The following is a 26,489-nucleotide window of genomic DNA, read 5'->3' as shown; positions in this document are numbered from 1 at the left end:
ATGTGGAGCTGACTGTCATCACCTTGATCTCCATATATGAAGATCACGATACTGGATGAACCCTGGATAGCCATACATGGTTTGACAATACTAGATCTGCATATATGGAGCCGGCCAGCAACTCTACATCTGACCTCACTGACAACTCCTTCTCAACTGTGCCATATTAAGAAGCTCTGTTGTTTCAGCACCCTCAGGGCGTTATGGTTATGGCTGAGTCATATATGAGCATGGTGACATAGTCGACCCGCTGTTTTTGAGGGACACTAGCCCCTCCTATGTCCAGCTTTGAGTGTTTGTGTAAACACAAACAAATTGTGATTGGCCGGAATGAGATGATGTATGATGATGTATGATGGTGATATTTCAGGATGGTGCACGTGTCACAGACTGATCTTTTTGTTTTTGAATCTCCCATTCCCTCCCACAGCCATTTAAAAATGCTACTCGCTCTACTCGGAATTGGAATGGAATAGTCTTATGATAGTATATATTTGAGGCTATAGCACCTCCTGCCAGTACCTATACCGCAGAGATGCGTGTGTTCAGACTAGTGAGTGTGTTTAGAGTATTTCTAACGGAGAAGACGATGTCTTTAACCTGCGGTACACTGTGGTCCTCCAGAGTCTTGGCATAAGGCATGGGGATGTCCACCCCCGTCACCCTGGTTGCTGGGGCATCCAGGTAGTTGAAGGCAGGACCCTCCATGATCCGGGCACAGATCTCGGCTCCAACTCCAAACTGTGGCCAACCGCCCTCTACCGTCACCAGGTGGTTTGTCTTCATCACGCTGGTCTCGATACACTCGACGTCCAGAGGCCGAATGGTACGCAGGTTTATCACCTCACATTCAACGCCCTCCTTGGCGAGAACAGTGGCTGCGTCTAAGCAGCGACCCACCATGTGTGAGTGTGACACCAGGGTGACGTGACTTCCCTGTCTCTCTGTCTTGGCCTTGCCAATGGGAACAGTGAAGTCGTTGGATTGAGCAGCCTCTGACATCTCAAAGGTGACGCCGTACATCAGCTCATTCTCCAGAACGACGACAGGGTTGTCGTCTCTGACGGCTGATTTAAGAAGACCCTTCGCGTCCTCAGCGCTCCAGGGACTCACCACCTTGAGACCCGGACAGTGTCCGTACCACGCCGCGAAGCACTGCGAGTGCTGCGCCGCGACACCAGCCGAGGACCCATTGGGTCCTCTGAAGACAATGGGAACCGGTTGGAAACCGGCCGACATGTAATAGGTTTTAGCGGCGGAGTTAACAACCTGGTCGATGGCTTGCATGGAGAAGTTAAAGGTCATGAACTCACAAATGGGACGCAGACCGGCCATGGCGGCGCCCACGGCGACGCCCGCGAAACCCATCTCCGTTATGGGAGTGTCGATGACGCGCCGGTCGCCGTACTTCTTCCACAGGCCCTTGCTCACCTTGTAAGCTCCGTCGTACTGAGCCACTTCCTCTCCCATCAGGAAGACTTTCTCATCTCGCTCCAGTTCCTCGTCCATGGCCTGGTTCAATGCGTCGCGCACCGTCATCTTCACCGAGATCGGAGACGACGTCGTCTTGTGAAATCCCCGCTGTCGGACGAGGGAGACGGCGGACCTTCCAGAGTGAAAACATCTTAGCAATGCCATAAATGAACCTGTCGTCCTCTCTGGTACAGAGGTCAGATAATAATAGATTAGATTGGTTCAGGTGTATAATGTCGGTCGTCGTTGGTCAATAAAACCCAGGTCTATATATTGCTCCTACTGTGATGGGTTGTGTTTTTTTAAGTTTTCACATTCCTTCTATAAATTGTTTACATGATGTAGATGTCCATATATTGGAGTGTGGATGTCCTTTAGTTACCAGTGAAATGTCCATATTTGGATTGCAGGCTGTAGATGCCCATATTTAGGCACTGCAGTGGAGGACATAATGACATCATAAAATCACGACAAGAGCGCTAAGAAGACCAAACTCATGAAACAACAATGGTTGAAGAAAAACAATCTCCTATTTATGAATCCAGGAATCTCTGTCTGTGTTCAGGTGCTGCCCATATACAGTATATGCAGATCCCAAACTCTCCTAAGTTCCTGCATCATACTTAAGTAGCTAATGTCATAGACTAGCCTCCAACTTGCTCCAAGTACTCTCTGATAACATGTACTGCACTAAGTGCTCCGACTATGGATACTGCACTATAGTGACCTATTCACTTCCATTATTATATTTGATTTGAAGAACATGCAAAATGTCGGGGAAATCATGTAAGGCAGACACGTGTGTGGCCTATCGAGTGGGGTCATGAGTCAAGTGTTTAATTTTCATGTTACAGCATATGGTTCAAGTGGTCTATTATAGTGCCACCATTGATTTGAAACATTTGGGGCATTTCTTCCGTGGCATACTGGGAGTGTGCGTGCAATGTTTCACGTCGATTGGTCCAACTGTGCCTGTTCACTGACACACTACTTACTGACATGGGTGAAAACCCCCAGTTTTACATGCATTAGTCCATATAGACCACCATTTTATGCTCTGGGACCACCTGGACCCAGAGCAAAACTGTGCGAGCACAATTTTGAGAGTGAACCTGAACTCTTTATTTTACAGTTAATGTGATGTCCTTGCTAGTTCACGTGACAATCCCTCTATAAAACACCGAATAGGATGCAGAGAATTGTTCAAAACAGTGAAATAATATGCCGCCTTTCAGTGTAGGAACACCCCTACTACGACATTAGAAATGTGTTCTAATCTACACAAGTAAAGTATGAAAATATATTGATGTTCTCAAAAGTAAACTAAACCTCATAGACAGTGACATCAAGTGGCCAAAGTGGCCACAGCAGAATTAAAGCAAGGAAAATAATTAGTTTTTGGCTAGTGTTTACCTGGATTCAAACCCATGGGAAAACTATCTACCTACATCAAAGGAGAATCCCTCCTGTCTTATGCATAAGTCATCCATCTCATGGCTGGTGAATGCCATAGTAAGTAGCCTTGCCGAGCCATGGGGCCCATAGGGCAGGAGCCTATCTCCTGTTTCTGTAGCGTGAGGCAGCTTGATGTACAAGTACACCCCCTGGACATGACGCTAGTATGTCGCTAGTATGTCGCAGGGATTTACACCCCCAATCCAACCCTTGATGCTGAGTGTCAAGCAGGGAGGCACTGGGTCCCATTTTTAGAGTCTTTGGTATGGCTGGCCCGGGGATTGAACCCCAACCTCCCAGTCTCAGGGTGGACACTCTAACCACAAGGCCACTGAGCTGGTTGGTGAATGCCATACTGTAGCACACTATAACTGTCTGTCCTTTCAAAATACCTTACACGTTCCTGACTCGTTTCTTAAAATGAAATATCAATCTATAATGTAATCTATAATTGACCCCAAAAAACGTACCGGTGAGTTCTATCCATGGGCCAGCGGGGTTGATAGCAGTAGATTCTGCTGGCAAATTCTAATGATGATTTTTATGTTCCCACATGGTATCATTTAAGCCCTGGTAGTATTACCAATTTAGTAGCCACCACTTTTATGAGAAATAAATGAAATTTTCATATCCCTTATAATACAATTGAATATATTAAACTATGCCTGGAATTGATTGGGACATTGTAATGCTGAAATATGGTACTGGGAATATAAAATTGAAGGCATATCGGAGTAATTATTCCAAAAATAGGTCACATTTGTATAGTTTTTTTTCTTTGGTCACAAAATGGGCTGTGTGTTCCACAATATTACACTATTATTGCATTTAGCATTTACAGTGTACCCATAAGACTCCCATAAGATTACTTCTTCCTCGATCATCCTCCTCGTCTTCGTGGATGTGTTGTAGATTAAATAATCTTGTAAAGATGAAGGAATGACGAAGTAAAAGTGTTGAGAATTTATTCAGAAGATTCGGCAGAGTAACAACATACAGAGAGTGAGGAACAGGCCTCCTTGCCTGTTCCAGCAGCCCCTCCGGGCGCAAGCCTCCTCCACCCCATTCTCAGACCGTCCTTATAGTCTTGTCCTAACAGAGATGCCACACTGAATGTCCATATACGGACCTGCGCTAAACATAAGGGCGACACACAAATAAGCATACCTTTGGCTGACAATGTGGAGGAGTCAAGTCAGCTGTTGGATTGACAGCTGCATGAATTAGACTGAGCACATTGGTGAGCAAAGAGACTTAATGGAAGGAAGATAAATACACAATAATGCATATATCTGGCACTGTAGTTGGCATTCTAAAATTCCCATTACAGATGGACATGGCAGTCGAAACACAGCCGAAAGCCGTACAACAAAAAAGTTGTGTCAAACCATGTGACTTCCATTGGAAATGCACTGACACTTACAGTACCCTTTGTTTACATCTAGCATGCATCTAGCATGCATCAATGTTGAATGCTAGATCGAAAGGTGTGAGCGATCGAGGCCTATGTCTGCGGGTCTGCAGCTGCTCTGGAGCCTGTAATCAGCTGGGTGGGTGGAGCAGTACTGGCACAGAATGTTTTCACGTAACGAAGGATATCACTGACGTTGTACCAGAATTGGCATCGGGTCATGAAGAGGGCAGGCAGATAACATTCCAAGCATGCAGCAGACAAAGGCAGGAATCATAGCTGCAGATGATACAGACATTCTTATCATGGCATTTAAGTCTTTTTACAATGCCCCATTTTTCAACAAAAAGGTACAACAGCACGCTGTCAATATAGACATCAGGGGTGTTGAAAGTCAACATGGGATTGACTTATGCACCTCCCTCATTGGCATTCACAGGCTGTGACTCTGTTTGGGAAAAGGAAAAGGGAAAGTGAAACCCATGAACCTCCTAAAGAAGATGCCACATTTCCAGCAGTGTTTTTTGGGAACTTAATAGCCTATGCTATGACTGTAGTACAGTTCAAAGAGATGGAGGCACACATCACGTCGCCTCTACCTTTCAGAGAAGATGGATTGCACAGACATCAATGAATGTCTATACCTAATGTCCTGTGGGGAAAAATGGAGAAGCAGATTTCGCACAGCTTCCACCATGCCGTGACAGCTTATGCCAGCACAGACTTCGGGCCAACTACCAGGTAGCTACAGTATATGGCGACACCGCTTTCAAGCCAAAGGTTATTTTTTAATGGGGCGTGGTCTTTTCGATGTCATAATTACCTATGCTCAAACTCTTCTGTTTAATAGTTGTTATTCACAACATCATGGAGTCTTATGTGCACATCTTAATGCTAATTGCATGTCTTTATGTTCAATAGTTTGGAAAATATAGCACATTTTGTGACCTTCATGAAAACGAAAATCAATAAAATGTGGCCTATTCTTTTGAATAATCCCTCTGTATGCCAACTTTTTGCATTTCTAAGTGACATTCTTTTGCATTACAATGGTTTTAGTAGTAGCCTACCAATCAGTTCCAGGCATGATTTGACATATTCAATTGTATTATAAGGATATGATATGATATGATATGAAAATGAATAAAAAGATATGAAAGTGGTGGTAACGGGTAGAAAGCTACCAAGTTGGTAGTGCTACTGTAGTGACAACCTGGAGGCGAACCCGGGAACCTCGTATCAGTAAAGCCGCGTACGCTACCATTCGGCTAAAGAGCCATGGCAAGTAGTAACGCAGCCACCTATAGCCTACACTACCAGGGCTTAAATGATACCATGGGCATGTGGGGAACGTAAAAATCATCATTAGAATTTGCCACCATGCAGAATCTATTGCTTTTCATGACATTCTGGGTTCTGCATGGCCCATGGCCTATATTGTTCATACTGTATTTACTGAGAAATCTCCAGAAAGGGAGTGTTTCGATGTGAATCTCTCTTCCCAAAGCTTCATCATGAACAGCAATGTATTGACATTTACGTAGTGATGTAGTCAATGTAAAGTAGGCCTAAGTGACCTGCAGTATCAATACTTCTTCTGTAAGGCAGTATACAAAATGACACCATTTGACATGTTTTTAAAAAATGTATTAGATTGTGTTCCTTTTATAATAAAGAGAACTATAGAGCTGATATGCATGGATGAAAGGTTGTGAATATAGGGACATCATTTGAAGTTGACCTGGAACATAGCTTTAGAATAGAGATTTGTGTGCAGAGTAGACATCACCATCATGGTACCAACAAAAACAATATTTTCTATGAACCAATCGACACAAAAACTTTCGAATAGATTTTTTAAAATAATAATCAATTAGTCTCATTAATCACTTGTGTTATTCCTCGTCGTACAATAGTGGCATATAGAAAATAGTAACAATAGCTGTACTATAGCCACTCACGCCACAATGAGGCATGATGCTAGCCTTACGCATGCGATACAAATATACCACTGCGCTGCACTGCGTGGGATATTATAATGCAGTGCAGGCAGATGAAGTCTGACCGCGCCAGGCTAGCATGATGCAACGTGTGAGCTTGTAAGATCTGCTATTTTCACTATATGTGTATATATTTGGTTCATTCATCTTTATTAAAAAGTAAATAATCCTGTAATTGATTTGACTTCATATAATATGTCCCAGCCCTATAGTCTGCACGGCTTAAAGTACGGGGGCTTCAGTCTACTCGATGCTCCAGCCTGGAAACTATTCACCCTGCATCCCAATAGTTCAAATCCATTACCCACATTGGTATTGCTGACAATAGCATTGCAGTTAACTCCAAGGTGCGGTGCGTTGAACTGTCATTTGCAATTCTACTGGAAATTGCATATAGAATTGTTTATCATCTGAACATAAACCAGGCCATATTCGTGTGTAATTTGGAAAATTGGTGGCATTATAGTCTAGTGTTTAACATGACAATCCACTGCAAAACAGAACAAACAAAATAATAATAATAATAATAATTGCTGTGCTGTTTTACAGTGTGTTACAGTTACAGTGTTACAGTGCATGGGCATGTCTTAAAATTGGTACAAGAATGGAAATATTCAAGTACGATTTCATAATACATACGACACTTCCCGGGTCTCATTTCTGTTTAAGATGGGATTTAAATAAATTGTACAGTGTGTTGGACGTTGCTATTCTTGTTAATGTGAACTACAGTATGAAACCAAGTTAAAATATACCCGCATAATGTACCACTCAATTACTCCCTTTTTATGTAAAACAATGCACCAGATATACATTATGTCTACAGCTCTGTCCAAAGACGTGTGAACCAGTGATGTCATCGAAATGGGAAATCAACAACTGCTGAAAAGGGGTTTAATAGGGAAACATACAGCAGTTATTTAGGAAAGCATAAGGGGATTAAAGTACAATTGTATGGTTCAAAACTGTGTTGGTAGTGGTATACAGAAGTTCTATGGGAATATGTATAAGAACATAGGCAGCTAAAATGCAGTGTCAATTGAATTCAGTTAAAATAATACATTTTTGCTGTGTATACTGATTAAAATCACCATCCAAATTTAAATGACGTACACTGACATAATATATTAAAGAAAAAGAGGGAAAACGACAGATATATATATTCTGTCTGTTGTTTTAATAAAAACAAAACGTTTCTCAAACTTGTATAAAGAACCTGATTTAATTTCTTGATGACATCACATGGGTTTCCTCGTGTTTCCTCATTTCTGGCTTTCGGGAATTCAATATTGATTGGAATACAATAGAAAATATGAATTATTATTATTATTATTATTATTTATTAACATATAAACTCAAAATATGACACAATAATTCGGAATTTTGTTTGTTTGCCATGTTGTACTCTAATAGATGAATTGCATTCCTCCGGCTTGGCCAAGCGTCCATACAAACATAATATAGGCCATGTTCACTTGAAGGACGGCCAGGTGGGGAGGGCAGTTTTTGTCGCTGCACCAGTGACTCCTATACAGACTGAGGCGGCACCGGTCAGCAGTGAGGATTAGTGTTCCTGCATCTGCACACGTGCTATGTCCTCCCGGTGGGGGCTCCTCACTGGCAGGTGAGCTACTGTAGTATGGGGTCAGACTCAGCAGTGACAGGACGAGACAGAAATGAGTGGGGAATTCGGAAATTGGCATATAGGATGACTTAATTGGGACAAAATAGGGAGGGGATTAATTGGCAACTCTAAATTTAGACGGGAAAAGAAAGAAGATTGATTGTATTTCCTTTTAAAACATATACTGTATACCTGCACATTCGTACATGTGCTATGTGGACTCTATCCCTGTGACTTGTGATCAGGCACACAAGCAGTGATAATAGATTACACATACGTAGCTGATTTAAAAAAATAAATATATGTGTGCCTGCTTAAAGTGCCCAACAGACTCTCCCTTTACAGTATTGCTTCAAACCAGCGATTAAAGACTGGAGGCACATTTTCTGATGACATAACGATGAGTTGACGACAACCACCCAAACCACTCACTCAGTCACATTACAGTACTTTCATGTCATGTAAGTAAATACAAGGGATCGGTACATTCACATGTTACAATATCACATGACTGGTTCACCCCATAGTGTCCCAGACACAGTGGTTATCTGTCTCACACTCCAGAGGTATTTTTTTAAAATAGACATTCAGCATCTCGCATGAGCGCATCGGCCACGAACACAACATTGCATTTCATTTAGTTGAGTCAATGCTACAGTATATGCATTAAGACAAAGATGAAAATGTGCATTCCTCTCCTGATATAGGACGATGAATTGATTCTCTCAGGGATGATCCCAGTTTGGCACAGTCAGGGCTATACAGAGTATCATCATCATATCGAAATCAATGCTTGGGCCACGAGTCCACGACTGTCAAGTATTTGAGCTGCAGCCCCCTACTTACCTGCTGGGTTAACTACTGGCCCTATACATGCTCATTTTAAATATGAGCGAATATGGTCAAATTACAATATGCATGGGCTGAGGGCACCCATAATGGCTTTGACATGGATGGGCTATGAAAAAACGTTCTTTTTCACTGCACTGCAGCTGATGAAGATGACTTATTGCAAATATGAAATCTTTTTGGCTAAATGGATGTACAGTATACTGGAGATTAGTGTTTTGGAGAAACTACATAGCCATCATGGTTAGGTGGCACATAGCAATATTATGGTAACATGTCTGATCCCGCGGCTTGCCCGGGAGCATTTCGATCTACGGGGGCCAAAAAAGTGCACAACCCTTTGCCAGGATTAGTTCAAGAGAAAACTGATGATGATATACTGTAAGATAAGGATTTAACTAACCTCAGCATGACATGGTTACTGTATCAGACTTAAGTATTCAACAAGTGTTCCAAAAAGGAAGCACAGCTAGGGGGGTGGGGGGGGGGGGGGGGGGGGGGAAGCACATGATTCTATTTTCAAGCTTTGTGTCTAAAATGTGGCCTGTGTTTGCTTCACATGCTTAAAATGCATTGGTTATTTGTCTTTAAAGCAGCAGGTCATTCCGTTTTCTAGGAGTCAAGGAGGGGGGGGAATGTCTACCATTTCGGTTTAGTAGCACGTATTTTTTTTTTGCATTTGCATTTGAGTTTTATAAACTGTTTTGCGATATTACATTTTTCCTCAATTATAGAGTAATAATATAGAAGCTCTAACAGGCACCTGTGTTTTGCATCAAGCAAACAAAAAACAAAAAAAAAAGGACCTGGGCTGAATCCTTCAAATTATGCTTAAATCTATAGGAACAAGGCATACACATCTATTTCTTAAAAATGTACTCAAAAGTAATGTATTTTTAGAGCGATCTTTTTTTTAAATATTACAAACAAAATCAAAATGAATTTGTTTTAGTTGACCCATTTGCTATAGGATGATGCAGGATCCAGCCCAGGTCAAAGTACTACATTGCATTATTCCCTGTCTCAAGCATTTAAATGTTTGTTTTGACTTTGTATGAAAAACAGTCCAAGCAGGTTTAAGTTTTTTAGGCAGCCTGACTGTGGCCTAAAAATATTTTGTATACTGTATCAATGGCACAAACAACCACTGTCATGAGACTAGTGTCCACGTTTTGGCTAATCCATCTGCACAATTCAATAACCCTGCCATATTTTCACAAGTTCTGAAGTTGCACACAAAATAATAATCTATACTATTTTCAGATACTGTGTACAAGACCATGCACATTTACATTTACATTTGCATGGTCCATTTGCATCTGTATACAGCTTAGTTAATTGGATTTAATCTAAACTAGAAAAAGACAAGTAAATAAAAACAAATTAAATTTTGGTTTTAGCTATTATAGCTACTGCACCCGAGACTATTTGGTTATCGATTGAAATAAATACAGGCTACATGTCTTCAAACCCTCTCAACTGACAGAGAGCATGTTGCACAAAAGATTGTGTGTGTGTGCGTGTGTGCGTGCGTGCAACGTGCGCCCTATTAAAGTCAGTGTAAATACAAAATAGTAGTCAGTCAATAGGAAGCCCTGAAGAGATTTTTGAGTCAAATATTTGTAAGATCAAGGTCTCTATCAAGTTCAAATGTATCTGAAGAACAGAGAGACATAGAACAAGCTATGTTCAATTTGCATTTGTTTTGGGAAAGATCATAGCTGGGATCATAAATGCAATTAATAATTACATAAAATATTGTATTATTCTGTGTGCAATTGGAAGTTGCATTGTGTAATATGTACACTTTTTATGTAGGCTAATATTTACCCATTTTGAATATTGAGAACTCACCATAGCACTTTGTGCAGATACCTAACACACAGAGAGGCCACAGCCAGGTGCCATACTTCTTTTTAAATGTATACGGTATACCAACTTGAACATAATGGAGTTGCATGTGTAAAAACACATGTGCATATACTGTACATACGTGTGTGTGTGTGTGTGTGTGTGTGTGTGTGTGTGTGTGTGTGTGTGTGTGTGTGTGTGGATATATACATATGAATAACCATATATGGATTTACATACATGCGTTAACTCATTTCTTTTTTGGTGTAGGCTTGGGCTTGTTTGTTGAATCAGCTTTAGATCCTGAGAGGGAATTTCCTGTGTTGTCATTCCCTGATGAGCTTACAAGGCACTGCTCCCTACTGCATTTGGGTGAAAGAAAAATACATTAGATTAGAATATGAACGACAAATGTTAAGTATTGAGAGACATCTTGCAGGACACACTGCTTTCAATCACAAATCTCACATCTTTCTCTCTTCCATCTCTTGTAGTACGTAGATAATGAAGTTCTTAATCAACATGAAGCTCATCAATGCAGCGATGCCTCCACCCACTGCCGAGGCTATGATGATGGTTAATGTGTTGTCGATCACCCTTACTGTAACAGAGGAAAACAGTCATGGCTACTTTATGCTGCATAGTACTGCTAGCCTCGCATAGCCAGCCTTCATCTGCCTTTGCACTGCATATTGCGCCAGGCAGATTATAAATCTGGCCCCATAAATTGGGCTTAACACGTTACATGAGGGATGCGGATGTTTGAGGGACGCCGATGTTTTGACCGTGAGGTCTTTATCAACATACTTGATAAAGACCTCACGGTCGAAAAACGTCATATTACCGCCGTTGACGCTAATAAATATCGTTGGAGCATTTAGAAGTGAGTTGCGAGACCCCACTTTGTTCGACAGTTATAACGGAGGATGTTACAATGTTATCCGGTATAGCAGCACTAACAACCCGCTTAAGGGAAGACCAGACCACGTTTTGACCTTTCCAGATTGTGTGCGTGTGTCTGTGTGTGTGTGTGTGTGTGTGTGTGTGTGTGTGTGTGTGTGTGTGTGTGTGTGCGTGTGTGTGTGCATGCGCGTGCGTGCGTTACGCGCCATTAATTATCATTGCAAGGTTTATGTTGAATAAGGATGTTTGATTCCACAGAAGGGATTTATGGTGCCCCCCCCCCCAGACAATACAATACAATGAAGGCCACTTACACTCTTCCACCACAATGAGGGTGAACATGGCCGAGTGGTTCCTGCCCTTCTCTTTGGGGTTGCGTCCGAAGCAGTGGTACTCGCCCTGGTCCTCGAAGGTGATGTTCCAGATCAGGAGGGAGACGTTGTGGAGGTCGGGGACGCCGACGTAGTCCACTCTCTCCCTGTAGACTTTCAGATCTAATGGGAATATTCCATCGTCAGGAATCAAACCCTCGGCCACCTAAAGTGGGAAAGCAAGCTGTCACTATATCACACTACACTATACACCACTTTATGATTCATTGGAAATGGAGGGACCTCGTAGCAAAACCACCCACACTTAAAACATTTCTTTCTTTTTGAGTACGTGCAACCACTCCTACAACCAGCAATGTCCGTGTATGTACCTGTTTTGTGTACCTGAATGAGCACGAGTATATGTGACTTATTAATAGCAGTAGGGGGCGCCAGAAACAGAGAGAGGGGTAGTGCTGTGTCTCTAATGAGAGAGAGAGGGGGGGGGGGGGGGGGATTGCACCACTCAGTTCACACGTGTGTGATTTTTTTTTTTCTCTCATTGAGAATGAAAAAAGTAACATGCAGGCTCCCTCATGCATGATTAGAAAGACAATATATCAGTCACCAGAACCTATAGGACGGGTGTTTTCGATGAATCTACAGTTGAAGTTACAATAGATTTATATAGGAATCGAGCAACTTCAAACTCTGGCGTCCTCACAAAAGCCAGAGTAGATTAAAAAAAAAAAAAAAAAGACCCCAAACATGTTTGTATAAAGTGAAATATCCCTTTATAAGCCTTGCCTTAATCATGGTGCCGTTGTCATTGTAATGCCAGTTGAAGTACAGGTCTGTGATGCCAATACAGCTGGCGTATGTACAGGGGATGAGGACTGTGGTCCCATTCACTGCCTCCAGGAAGGGGATCTTCCCAGTATTCATCTCAAGGGCCTGAGCAGACCACACACCTGCAGGAGCATAATTGCATTAATTATCAGAAGATAAGGAACACTATATAGTCAAAGACACATTTAGGCAGCATCCAGCATTGTACGGTGTGTGTGTGTGTGTGTGTGTGTGTGTGTGTGTGTGTGTGTGTGTGTGTGTGTGTGTGTGTGTGTGTGTGTGTGTGTGTAACCATCACACTTAAAGTTAAAACTAACTTGCACTAAAAACATGTAAACAACTAAAAATATTAACATGTTGCAATAGCTTGTTGTCAAATCCCTTACAGGATTAGCTTGTTGTCAAATCCCTTACAGAGTGCACAGATGATGAGTGCATGAGTGTGTGCGTGGTTACAGTCGGATGGATGCCCGTAGCAAAAAAACAGTTCTATCTATCTATAAATGCACCACGTCTCTGTGTGTGTGTACAGTATATGTCTGTAATCCACTTCGGCACACGCGTTCCACACCGCCACAGGGAGTGCAGTGCCCGGCCTCGAGTTGGTCGGACCCACGGTTGTCCGGAGCCGCCAGCCCGCCACAAAAGGCCTCTCTGCCCAGGCACTGCATGGACAGGGCAACCTGCCCACGGCTCCATATATGGAGCTGGCCTGTTCTGACGTCACATTGTGGTTCTGAAATCTGCATATCTGGGCATGCCTGACAAAGAACTCCATGGGCATAAAAGGGACACAGACGTCACATTATTGACTGGGTGGGGGCATGCATTTCGAACTTGCAACGTTCCAAGTAGGCCAGTGCCCCAACGGGCAAAATTCACCACTTTGCTCTTCCACGGTCCACCCCTGAACACTTGAACAATTACGAGATCTTTCTCCAAACACTTTCAGCATCTTGAGGCCCATAGTCACTCATAATATAATTCAAACAAACATCTTTTCTGACTTCTCTCCATCATCAGCACAGCATTGTTAAAAAACTGCCAAGCCTACGATGTCATATAAGCTATATCCTCATGCAGTTTACAGCTGCAACCCATGACTTACACAGCCAACGGAGCACCCTCGATTGGCCCTTTCTATTTGATATTGTATTGCCTCATTTGCCCTGATGCTGTTGTTACTTACTGTAGCTCCCTGCCCAATGCTTGTGTGTTAGACTGCATGTCATTTATGTAACTAGACCTGTGCCCGTGTAATGCTTGCTGTGATTGTATGCAAGTAGTGATGTGCTGGGAATGTTTGGATGTGTGTTGCTTTTTAACTATAGCCCCCTTTCATTGCATTTCTTGCACTAAATACAAACAAGTGGAGTAGGATATTGAACCTGGATTGAACATGCCACAACCTTTTTTACCAGCAAATTATGATTTCCCCATCGTGTCTATCCTCTCCTTTTCCTCATTAACACCAGACTTGGAACCTCTTCCTTTTCCTCATCTAAACCCAAAAAAGAATCAAATAAGGCCGGCAAGTCAGTGACATCCTACAAGATTTAAAATTGCTGGTCACTCAAAGATCTTGAACTTTATGCTGCCATCTAGTGTACAAATGTGTGAAGAACACGCACTGGCACATGAGCAAACAGCCTAAACAATTTATAATTTTAGGCATTTAGCAGACGCTCTTAATCCAGAGTGATTTACAGTAAGCAAGAACAAAATATGGTAATAGATCAAATACATACAGAATTGTCATCAAGAATCAGCTAAGGACAGTGGAATATCTAATGAAACTATAATGAAACTATGCGTGTACGGCTATAGAGTGCTATGTCTACATAAAATGCTATCTAAGTTACATAAATTGAGCCTTATTTGCATACGCCTGTAAGGTCGTCGAGGCTAGGGCAAGTGCTACGGGCTAAAAGGCCTGAAAAGGTGGGTTTTCACTTTTCAGACTACGGCGTAAGATTGGGAGTGAGTCTGCAGTTCTGATTACAATTGGAAGTGCATTCCATTATAGTTACGGAGCCAGAAGGGAGAAGAGTTTGGAACGTGTGGAGCGTTGTCCCGGCTTTTTCAGTGAACGTACTTCCAGCTTCCCTGCGTTGGCTGACCTGAGCGCACAGGAGGGTTTGTAGGGTCCATGGATGCATGCGTGCATATGAGTGTGCATGCATATATGATCGTGTGTGTGTGTGTGTGTGTGTGTGTGGAGCTTCCTCATGTCTTGCCGGCTGCAACCAACCCCTGCAGGGTAGGCTATACCTATAGCGGCTAAGGAATCAAATGATCTCTTCCACGGAATTGTTTTGTTCAACAATTAATAACCACGAAGCCCGCCAGAACCGTAGAAACCGTAGTTTAGCTTTAGTCTGGCCACCCGCCAAGACCGTCCGTAGGCTACGTTAAAAATGTCTTTTATATTCTTTAATCCATGTTTTGATACGATTTGAGTCGATGGCATCCCATTGTAAAGTGTGACACTGGCCGGCGCCATTTTAAGATGCACGCGCAGCAACAACAACAACCGGTCAAGACACCACGCACACCATTACGTCATCGTAACATCCGGTTCTACGGATATTTGGCTCTTCAAAATAAGGGTCGAAAGAGGTGAAAACCTTTGGCAATGCGCGATAAATAAATACATGAATCCTGGCCGGGGGGATGGGTTTTAAAATGGGTTTCAAATCTGTGGTAATTCTCCCGTGCATAATCGCAGCTGTTTTTACTTCATTACATAGCCAAGGTCAAGCCGCCCCACCACTGCAGTGAGGAGTGATATATTGCTTTGAACTCCAGAGAAGGACAAGCAGTCAGTGTTGTAGCCCCGTCTATACCTCTCTGTCCTTCCTTTCCTGTCACAATACACACAGCACGGTGATCCTGCAGAAACTGTATCGGTATCAGAGACAGACCAACAGCATCTTCGCACTGTGTCCCTCCCTTATTGCACGCACGCACGCACACGCACACACACACACACACACACACACACACACACACACACACACGTGTATTGTAGTATTTTCTACTATTCAGCATTTTCATTCTGCTTTGTCTGTCCATTGACCTTCGGTTTTGTCCAGCTAAATGTCTGTTAAACGTTAGATTGCTCATGTTGCACTGTATAACTGGAGCAGCTGGACTAGATACGTAATCAGAACAGTAGGCCTATACAAAACAAGACTTAAGAGTAAAAAAGACCCATTTCTGATTTCTCAATTGATGGTGACAAACGGAACGTTTTTACTAGGTATGCATCAATTTCCCTATGGTAATATTGTGGTGACTATAGAAGAAAGCCCATGGGGTCGTTTTTGAGACGTGTTTGGTACCAAAGGTGTAGACGGAACAACCGATTCTCCAGCCAACTTTAAAACCATTCCGTGTTCTATTGTTTTGAAAGTTTTGTCTGCAAAGCAAAGTCAACTGTATGCAGCTGAGGCAAAAGTAGAACAGCGACATGCTCCAGTTTCTAGCCTACATTTGTCCGCTTCATAGAGTGCTTCTAGGAGTTTGCATGTTCTCCCCGTGTCCCCTATAGGGTAGGTACCCTCACAAAAAACATGCAGTAATCCTGGTCTCTATAAACTGCCTCCCCCTGGCCAGCCGGGGGCGCCTGATGGAGGGGAAAGGAACTGGTTGGAATAACGTGTTCCTCCCACGCGCTATACGTCCAACCAGGGAAACTCCCCCCCCCCAGGTGTAGAGCCCAGGATCACATAGCGTGCTTCTATAGCATAAACCTGGATTGGCTGACTATATAGGATATGCGCATGCATAAAGTGAATGGCAGATCGAATGGCAAATCGAGTGGCAAAGTGCGTGACAAAGTGAATTTAACGTTGTTTTAAGTCATTTAATGCAATCAAATATGACTTTTCTGTTTGGATGTATGGGCTGTCAATGCCACAAAGTAGTTTTTTGCCACTATAGGCATTCTGCATGCATAACTTCCGGGTATGATGATGATGTCACAGTCACACGCATATCCTCTATAGACCGATTCACAGAGGGTTTCCTGGGTGCGGCCATTACTGAGGTGTACCATTAAGCGCAACAGCACTGATTAGCTACACCTGGCCTACGGAGCACCTGCTCCCTGGATTACACCTCAGTAATGGCAGCGCCCGCAGGGCACCCCTCTGTGACTCGGTCTCTACTTGAGCCATTATATTTAGAATATCCAATAGGCCCTGGACATTCAGTATAGCTTTTACAATGTGTCGTCAAACGGCTCCAGTAACAGGAAATCTGAGACATTTCGTTCGTTTGAGATAGAATTTCATCTAGATGAATGTTGAATCAGACGTGTGATGTCATCGGGTGTAAAATCTAGACCTGCTCTGCAGAAAATCGTCGATGACGTTTAGTTTTTTTTGGCACTATATCTGCGTTAGTCAATGCTAGAGCTGCAATGACATCGCCGGTTTATGTCTGACTATGACAACTTTGATCATTTTGCCATTGTACCCAGACTCCAGTTATCCTCCAGCCAATCAGAATAACATAGTATTCACCCAGGCGAGTATTTCATGTCAAGGACCCCCAAAATGATATTCATTAGCCCGTGGACCCCCCCCCCCCCATTTGAAAATATATGCCAAGGACCCCCCATAAGAGAAGGTTTTTCACGGCTCTAGCAGTGATTTTCAGCCATTTTCATTTCAAGGGCCCCCCGCGGTTTGACATGCATTAGGCTACGGTCCCCCCATTTAATGGCATTTCTATCTCTGGGACCCCCAATTTATATTGTAAAATCAATTTAACCAATTTCCCCCAAATGGAACCCAATGGACCACCACTGCATGAAAGCAGGTGTAGATATTATTAAAGATGGAGTGCCGTGTTTTTTGTTTCCACCCTAAAACATGATCATCAGGTCGACCCACCACTATGGTGGGTGGTGATGGGTGGACGGTGGTGATCCACCTGAACTGAAGCCGCACCCACAGCTGTAGTTGTATGATAAAGGGGGAGGGGTTAGGGGAGGGGCTGATAGTGTGATGTCACTATATTACTGTTTATTTCATTGGCCCGTTTGACTGTCAAGGGTTCAGCCTCCAGGAAGAAACCCTAAATACAAAGGTAATACCACCATTGCACATAAAAACGACTCCAGGGTGTCTAATGAAGTGCTGTCACCTCATAGACGCATGAAAAACTGGATATCCAACAATATCCAACAATACAGGCATGGAAATAACACATTTCTTACAGCCTGACTCTGATGTTTTTGAGCAAAAGACGTCAATAGGCCTTCTAATCTAAGACATATTGCAATAATACCGTTGGTAAAAAAACATGAATGAAAGTTATCACATTTTTTACTTGTTTCCGTTGCTCTGAATCACTTTGGCACATTAATAAACAGAGGGAATATGAATCCAGGTCAAATGGCCTCCACTGACAATTTGCTAGGCTGAATCCGACTGTCTAGCTCATTTTGGGCGGGAACCCCTTTTGGTGTTTTAAAACATTATGTTATAATTTAGCTATTGAAAAATAGATCTACAAGCTCATAGCTCACTACGAGCTTGTAGGTCTGCTATTTTTGAGAAATCGTGAAAATATTTATTTCATTTAGAAGAAGGTCAGGCCTAAATGGGCTAGACTTACAGCACATGCCCGTTCAATCACGGCATGGGCCACTTTCCATCGCAGTCATTCGCTTATTGTGACATATTTTCTTTTAAACCATTGTGGTGGAAATCCATAATCCATATCCAATAATCTATATTATATCCACCTATATTTTCCAACTATATAGTTTGTATTGTGTATATATATCCATGCGTATGTATAATGCATTTTGTCGACACACTTCATATACATTAAGTTATATCAATGCAGGCCAAATGCAGGCAAGATAACAAATAAGTGTGTCACTGTGTCCTCAATGACATCATGACACAATAACGGTTGATATATATTACAATACCTTCTAGAACAAATGTTGCACAACTTTGGGACTGCTGGCCGATGAGGCTATCATGTTGTTATGCCAAAAGGTGTGGACCAAGCAGTGTTGCCACATTTTGTAAGAGAAATAAGCAACCAGGTCTAGGAAAACAAGCCACATGAGCACTTTAAACCTATCTTTTAACCTTTAACTTTTAACCTTTACAACAAATCTTTAAATAAAAATATGGAATATGTGGACACAAATCTGGTACTATAGGCTCCCTGGCACAAAACATTTTCAGATAGGGATTATAGAGGGACAAATACATATTCATTTGGGGTTTCAATGACATGAAAATATTTGAGAAACACTGCTTTAACTTTACAGAAAGAGAAACCCAAAGTCGCTTATAATAAGCAGACATGGCAACACTGGGGCTAAGGTGTATGAATGTATGAATGCTCAAACTGAGCTAATTCAGTTACTTTGCATACCTAACTCAGGTCTCTATTACTTTAATACAGGTTTCTATAAGCCCTTGATGACTTTGCCTCACAAAAGTTCTCATATATGACCCCAAATGAGATGAGATGATGAGATGAGATATACTTTATTGTCCTACGAGGGGAAATTTGTCTTGGACAAAGTGCAGTATAGTACATCAACGTTTTTAAAAACCGATATGACACAGATATGACACTCCATGGTCTGGGGATGTGTCTGTATAACTCAATTTAATAAACACTGAGGATAATCCAATGGGGGTCTGTGTGGTCTAACGCATTTCAAACTGGGAGTCCTTGACATCAAAAAGGTGGAGAATCACTGATCTAGAATCTTCATCTCATCACCATATATATTGCTTAATAGAACCACAACCGATATGTTCTGCAATGGTGATGAATCACATGTACAAACCACATCTAGTCATCTGTTATACCAAACCAAAACTCCTAACACGAAGCCTAATATCATGCAAATATATCCCCCAAACAAATTAAGTCCAGGAGCACCACTGCAAAAAAGCCAAAACACAACACACAGCCACACACACACACACACACACAGACACACAGTGCTACACAGAGCAGTGTTAGTGACCAGGGGTGGGTGGGGTTGGGGTTTGGGGGTTATTTCAGTTGGAGCATATAGTGCATGTTAATCAACATTGCATCAAACATTAAACAAGCAGGTGTAGTGCAGTGAGGGGTGGGTCTTACCAATCAGCATGGAGAGGACCAGGCTGGTAGCTGTGTGCGTGTGGAGCAGCCGTGTGCGCTCCATGATATTCCACGGGACCTCCATGGTGGTCGTCCGCCAGGCTCCAGCCCGGGTCGTATTGTCTCCTCCTCGCACGTCTATCCGTATCCCCTTTGTGTCAGCAACTGTAATCCTGTCTCGTGCGTCCGATGATTCAGGATGTCACGATGCCGCCCCGCAGCCAAGGTGCGTTCAAACGTAAAACCTTTAATATCGAGGTGCTTTGATGAGCCTGCCTGCCGGTACCCCCCACAGCAGTCCTGTGAAAGACACTGTATAGGTTAGACAGAGGGCACAGAGTTAAAAAAATATATAAAAAAAAAAGGGAAAAGAAAATCACGTTAATAAGCCACAACCCCAAATGCACGAATAACAAATACACAAGGAGAATCCAGCGAAATTCAGCAAAAAGTTGCAATGCATTGGAAAGTGCTATACGTTACAGTTTGAGACTGTGCATGTGCATGTGCAGGCACGTATGTTGAGTGCACAAGCAGGGATATGCAAACTACATACAGTATATGCCTCCTTTCCTCGAATGCAAGACATGTATGGCTTGGCTGTGAGAGAGAGAGAGACGTGGAGACGTTACAGCAAGCGGTGCAGAATGCTGAATGCTGCACGGCATGCAGAGACTCAATGCGCACAGTCAAGGAGAATCCAGCCAGCCAGCTAGCCAGTGATTTCACTGCAGAGGACCGGCACATTGCAGCCCCCCAAGGTAGAGCAGGAGACAGCCAGACAGAGACGGAGAGAGAGAGAGAGAGAGAAAGAGAAGAGACACAGACAGACAGACAGACACACAGACCCACGGACAAAGACAGAGAGAACAGCAGCAGTTGACCTTACAGACAGGAGGCGGCCGCTTGTCTTCCTGGACAGCAGAGCCCCAAACGATGCTGACTCTTCCTCCTCCGCATGTCCTTCTGGCTGTCTCTCAACTTTTCACGTCCCTTTCCTTTGGCTCCGTGCCACGGCTTTCTCCTCCTCCCACCTCTCCTCTCCTCTCTTCCCCTCTCTGCTACCCTCCCTTTCTCCTCCCACCTCTCCTCTCCTCTCTTCCCCTCTCTGCTACCCTCCCTTTCTCCTCCCACCTCTCCTCTCCTCTCTTCCCCTCTCTGCTACCCTCCCTTTCTCCTCCCACCTCTCCTCTCCTCTCTTCCCCTCTCTGCTACCCTCCCTTTCTCCTCCCACCTCTCCTCTCCTCTCTTCCCCTCTCTGCTACCCTCCCTTTCGCCTCCCCCTCTCCTCTCCTCTCTTCCCCTCTCTGCTATACCCTCCCTTTCTCTTTCCCCTTGCCTCTCCGTTTCTCCTCCATCACCCCGTTTCACTCCTCCTCCTCCTCCTCCTCCTCTTCTGTGGTCCCCCGCCTCTCGCCTGCCTTACAATCGACTCGCTGGGGGTGTGTATGCAGACCGAGGCACTTTTGTCTGAGTGTTTGTGAGGATCAGAGAAAGTTCTGCAGTGCAGGCTGGGGAAGGGAGGTGTAACACATAGGCCCAGTGGCCCACAAGACATATACAGCCCCATGTTTAAACAGTGCATAAATATGTCGCACACTGGTCACGTCTCAATAATGTTAGGGCCTTTGCGAAGTCCTGCCACTCATTCCATCGGGTTTTGTAGCACAGCATATTGCAGCATTCCAACATAAAGAGGGCAAATCATTGCATGCCAGTAGGACACAATGTATATATATTTTTTAACGTTTGAACGATAACTGAACGTGGGAGACATGTTTCTGTTTCCCTGCAATGTGAATGTGACATTGAAAGCTGTTCTTCATCGCCACTATTCCAATTGCTTCCCTGTCACTCTGCACTTATCCTTCACTGTGATAGATACACGACTTCAGTATCCTGTGACTCTGCATTTCTCTCCCTCTCCCTCTCCCTCTCCCTCTCCCTCTCCCTCTCCCTCTCCCTCTCCCTCTCTCTCTCTCTCCCCCTCTCTCTCTCTCTCTCATCCTCTCCCCTCTCCCCTCGGTTTTTACATTGCTATGGTAGACACAGGCAGACAAAGATTCTATCCCTGGCTTTTCCCTGAAAGGTGAGCTCTAGCCAGAGTCATATTCTCCTAGCTAAGGGGAAAATCAACAGCCACAAGCCATAGGCAATCTGTATGCGTGTTCGTGTGTCTATAGTATGTGCAATGCTGTAACATGTGAGACATTTGAGACAGAGGAAGGTCAAACCTCTTAGCATGGAATCAAATATGATTTACTCCCTTGTGATAAGCGGCACAGCTCACCTTCCGGTTGTGTTATATCAAAACATTAATCAACAAACGCTGACTGTTGCTATCTGTATTGTTTATTGAACACAAACAACAAAGGAATTGCTTAGCTCAGTGTTCCTGGAATTTAGGAAACTTTAAAGGAACACTTCACCTCAGTTCAACCTTATCTCCATTCATCAGCCTCACTCCTCCTCACTAATGGACAGGATGGTACCAGACTATGTCAATTAGGGCAATGGGTCGAGGTGTCCCTGAGCAAGCAGGCAAGCAACCAGAGAAGCAACTAGAACCGATGCCTCCGCCTCAGGATTCAGAGAATTCTGTGCGTCCACCTCAGGACTGTTCATACAATGTTTGACTGTCGGAGTCCGTAATCATTATAGATCGACAATCATCATCATCATTTTTTCGACCACGGTCGAGATCATGGATTCCACAATGCTACGCCTTCATTTTCCACCCCCAGTTCCTGCCTATACTGAAGCACCGGTCCTTCATTGCCATCACCAGTTCCTGCCTATACTGAAGCTATGTGTCCCTATAGCGGTGACGTCAAAGATCGACAAAAATAGTCAATCTATACACAGTCCACTAAGCCTAAAGTGTGCCGCGCTACGAGTTTAATTTGAGCTTGAAGAAAGGCTATTTTTTTCACACATTTAGAAAAATCTCGAATTTCTTTTGAAAAATGTGGAACAATTTAACCCAAATTCAACCCAAATCGTCGAACTATTTTCCAGACGGCTGTCAATGTCCTCAGTCGAATGTACATTATGCATTTGGAGGTCCTTGACATGAAACAGTTTGAGAAGGTAAAGTCCCCTATATATATATATATATATATATATATATATATATATATATATATATATATAGCCTCGGTATACCAGGCTTTCATTTTCGTCGGCGCAAAAAAAAAATGAAAGCCTGGAGGAACGCATTGGCCGCTCTGGGGCTAGAAGTGGGAGGAGTCAACCCTTCCGGGTGGGCGTCGCTCCAAATGATGTGACGTATAGCGCTGCACTGGGGGGGGAGGGGAGGGGCCGGGGGCGACCGACAGATCGGTGAGATCCAATCAGAGCGTGCGCAAATATCTGCCGCGACCAGAAACCTATAACACATTAGCTCAGGCTATAGGTCCCCTATGTGACTTGCAACTTTAAGAAGCTGAGCCACCGGTTTAAGCTGACACTTATAGTATAGGAGCCAGCTGCCCAGCGCCAGCCAGATAAGCATATATTTCACTTCCTATGCAACTACAGTGCTTTTTTTTGCTCAGTGATCTATTATTCATAACCATGTGGCAAGTTATTTCCTGCCTCTCGTGCACTAGGACCCTATGAGCTGGAAGCTGATACAATGGTTTTCTAATTTGGAGTACATAGTGTTTGTTAATAAGCTCTGCATTACTCCCCCCTGTCGGGTGTAAAGGAGCAACTTGGACACTCAGGCACGAAGGAAGCATGAGTTCAAGTCCGTTGCTCTCCCCTTGTCCCCCATATATGGGGGACTAGGTTGGTGGAGGGTGTGTAGAGCCCAAGATCACATTAGACAATTGACACGGGGGTGAAAAATGGGTTACAAAATCGTGGGATAAAAAATATATTAGAAAAAAAAAATAAGCTCTGCATTAACCACTTTCAGCCTGGCGTCCATGACATAGGCGGAGATTAAAACAAATAAATAAAAGATGCCACAAACGAGAACGGATGACTTTTTTGATTGATTGATTGAAATATGTATTAACAGTTTGCAGAATTACAGTACATTTCAAGCACAAACTCAATACAAAGACTGTTAACTGTGAGTGGAAGACCCAATTAAGCATTACACTTGTTTACAACAGGGTCCACCATGTTCAATTCAATGTCATTGTGACTGGGCTGCCGATGGCATGTAGTTGATTGATTTATTGGCCTGCATTGATAGTCATTGCTGAAATTATAAATAGAAATGTGACAGAGAACCCAGAATTGGGCATTAAGTAGAAGGTAAAAATCACACCCGTGTGAAGTGAGGGGAGCTAATATATTAAAGTCTACAGTAACTCATGTGGATTAGGTGATGTAAAACAAAAACGGTGACAAAACAAACAGGGACAAGATGACGTAAACTCTCCCTTCAGCAAAAACAAACATTAAACCTGTATAGAGCGTCGCAGAAATTGTGTTTGTTGTCATGATTTGTCACGACAAGAGTTGGCTTTGTCCGCGTGGCGTAAACGTCTTTAAATAAATACTTTCTGAAAAGTCTATGAGGAAAATGAACAGGGATTTTATTTTCCGGCCTCGAGGGGGCGGGACTGCAACGCTCAATAATGAGAGGCAATCAAAACACGCATTAAATCACGATGACATTCTTTAACGGAGCATTCAGTGATTTGGAAACCCCCCTGGTCTGCCCGCGGGTAACAAGATATGCACATGCACACACTCTACAGTGGGGGGGACACACACACAACAGCACGTGCACCAAGGCCTGCCCCCACTCGATCATGATTGGAGGAAGGCCCCTCTCATCCTGATTGGATGAAGGCTGGCTAACCCTATAGCCCTATAGCGAGTGGAATAGTAAGAGAGTGAGCTTTGATCTCATGGGCTATAGTTCCACACATTGAAAAAAGACTACAGGAATGAATTAAATACTTCACAGTATACAAAAAAAATCACACTTGTGTGAAGTGAGGGGCGCCCTTATCACGATACATCATCACATTTGTGTAAACACAAACATTGAAGACAAAAGTGTGTAAAGGACACAAATTGTGATGAGATTCCGCCGGACTTATAGGTTAATAGATATTTTTTTGAAATAGCATAGCCTCATTGGCCGCTGCAGTTCTTTGGAGCGATGTGTCTCCAACAAAGGGGTCAAGCGGAAGTGCTGCATGCGTTGCTGCCTGTGATTGGCTGCTGTGATTGGCCAGTGACTACTGGCCAATCACAGCACAAGTGAAGCGTTTACATCTAACCACCCCAGGGAGGCTCTCCAATGTTGAAGCACTTCTTCGTTCTTCCGGGTCGCCACGGCCCTCCCTCTATATCCTTTTATAACTCTATATGCTAACCACTATAACCCTGCCAAAGCAAGTTCCGCTGGGAAGAAAATGGAGCCGCGCCTCTGATTGGCCTACCGATCAACTTCCCCTTCTGTGATGCAGCTTTGGCAAACATGGCAACTTGGCAAGCTTCCGCTCACGCTGCCGCTACGCTTCGCAAAGGAATCTGGGGAAAGCTTGCCTCCATGTTGCCTTCAAGAGACTAGACACACGCGCCAGAGCCGAAGGAGGCCTTTTTATGTCTATGCTTTGGGCTAAGGGCTGGACTGGGACAAAGATTCGGCCCGGTCATTTTCGCGTGAATTTGGCCCAGACCAGACCAGACCACCACAACCAGCGCGCAGATAGCAGAAACTCTACCGCCCGCTCCGTCGAGGCACACACAAACAAACAAGCCCTAATAATACCACCACTTTTACTGCAGAACAACATAAATGATACAAACCAACAGACAACTATACACAACCCTTTGTAGAGGGTTTATTTGTCACTGAAATTATCATGATGGCACTGGCAGATTGGCAGCACGCCCGGACCTTTCCTGGTGGCCTGCCGCCTATTGGCCTGCCTGCCTGCGTGCCTGCCTTTTTTGTTTTAATCATGGCGGCCCCCTACGGTCGCGGCCCACCGGGAATATGCCCGGTATGACCTGTGACCAGTCCAACCCTGCTTGGGCTATACCCACAGGTATATCCCAGTCAAAATGTTTTAATTGTAAACATTTTCGAAAACTATTTATCGTACAATGTAGCCCAAAGTAGGGCATATAGGTGGTTATGGGAAAAATAAATGGAGTAAGGGAGGTCAACGGCAACAGATGATTCATTTGAGACAGTTGCCCATTAATGCACATTAATATTTACAATGGCGTGTTCAATAGAAATCAACTGGAAATAAAACTTCTCTTATACAGTATGTATACGGTACGTATTTCCGTCCGCCTGTGGCGTGGTTCGTGTATCTCGAGAACCGTCCAACCAACCGACTTCAGAACAGACAACAGTCCTTCAGATTGGCGGTGATCCGGAAACACCAATCTGACCGATATCCACATATATGGGAATGCCCATGTGAGGCCTGTCTATTTGGAGGCATGAGTCCAACATTTTAAACATGTTGCACAAAATCATAACTTGCATTTTTGGGCCATTATATACAGGTATATTGAATTATTTATCAAAAAAGCTCAAAAGCTCATGCTCAAAAAAACCTAAAATGCACCAAGTCTCTGTCTGTGTGTGTATTCTGTTGTAATCCATACTTAACCCGTTCGCCCAAATTCGACACACGTGT

The 26,489-nt window shown here is 43.5% G+C and overlaps 2 protein-coding genes across 4 annotated transcripts in view; both read right to left on the bottom strand.

Annotated features, from left to right (window-relative positions):
- Positions 1 to 522: 522 nt before the first annotated feature.
- Positions 523 to 1,638, bottom strand: LOC308327484 (pyruvate dehydrogenase E1 component subunit beta, mitochondrial-like; the record flags this gene model as incomplete). The annotated part of the gene is made up of 1 exon (XM_080781005.1): positions 523 to 1,638. One exon carries the CDS (start codon positions 1,636 to 1,638, stop codon positions 523 to 525), a length of 1,116 nt encoding a protein of 371 aa, XP_080637131.1.
- A 6,474-nt stretch (positions 1,639 to 8,112) lies between these two features.
- scn4bb (sodium channel, voltage-gated, type IV, beta b) overlaps positions 8,113 to 26,489 on the bottom strand; it is a 22,405-nt gene continuing 4,028 nt past the window's right edge. The window contains exons 1-6 of one of the 3 annotated variants that reach the window (XM_080780600.1): positions 20,750 to 20,863; positions 19,861 to 20,172; positions 12,685 to 12,848; positions 11,881 to 12,103; positions 11,132 to 11,264; positions 8,113 to 11,025 (exon numbers count right to left, since the gene is read on the bottom strand). In XM_080780600.1, coding sequence (XP_080636726.1) covers positions 10,914 to 11,025; positions 11,132 to 11,264; positions 11,881 to 12,103; positions 12,685 to 12,848; positions 19,861 to 19,945 — 717 coding nt within the window. In that variant the 5' untranslated portion in view covers positions 19,946 to 20,172; positions 20,750 to 20,863 and the 3' untranslated portion in view covers positions 8,113 to 10,913. Of the gene's footprint in view, positions 11,026 to 11,131; positions 11,265 to 11,880; positions 12,104 to 12,684; positions 12,849 to 19,860; positions 20,173 to 20,749; positions 20,864 to 26,489 lie in introns of those variants that run through there. The other 2 variants (XM_080780601.1, XM_080780599.1) reach the window with 2 other exon arrangements.

Source organism: Protomyctophum bolini (genome assembly GCF_963924005.1).
Source record: "Protomyctophum bolini genome assembly, chromosome: 13".
NCBI classification, from domain to species: domain Eukaryota; kingdom Metazoa; phylum Chordata; class Actinopteri; order Myctophiformes; family Myctophidae; genus Protomyctophum; species Protomyctophum bolini.
Note: the sequence above shows the minus strand (reverse complement) of the source record. Positions and strands in the feature narration are given on the sequence as shown.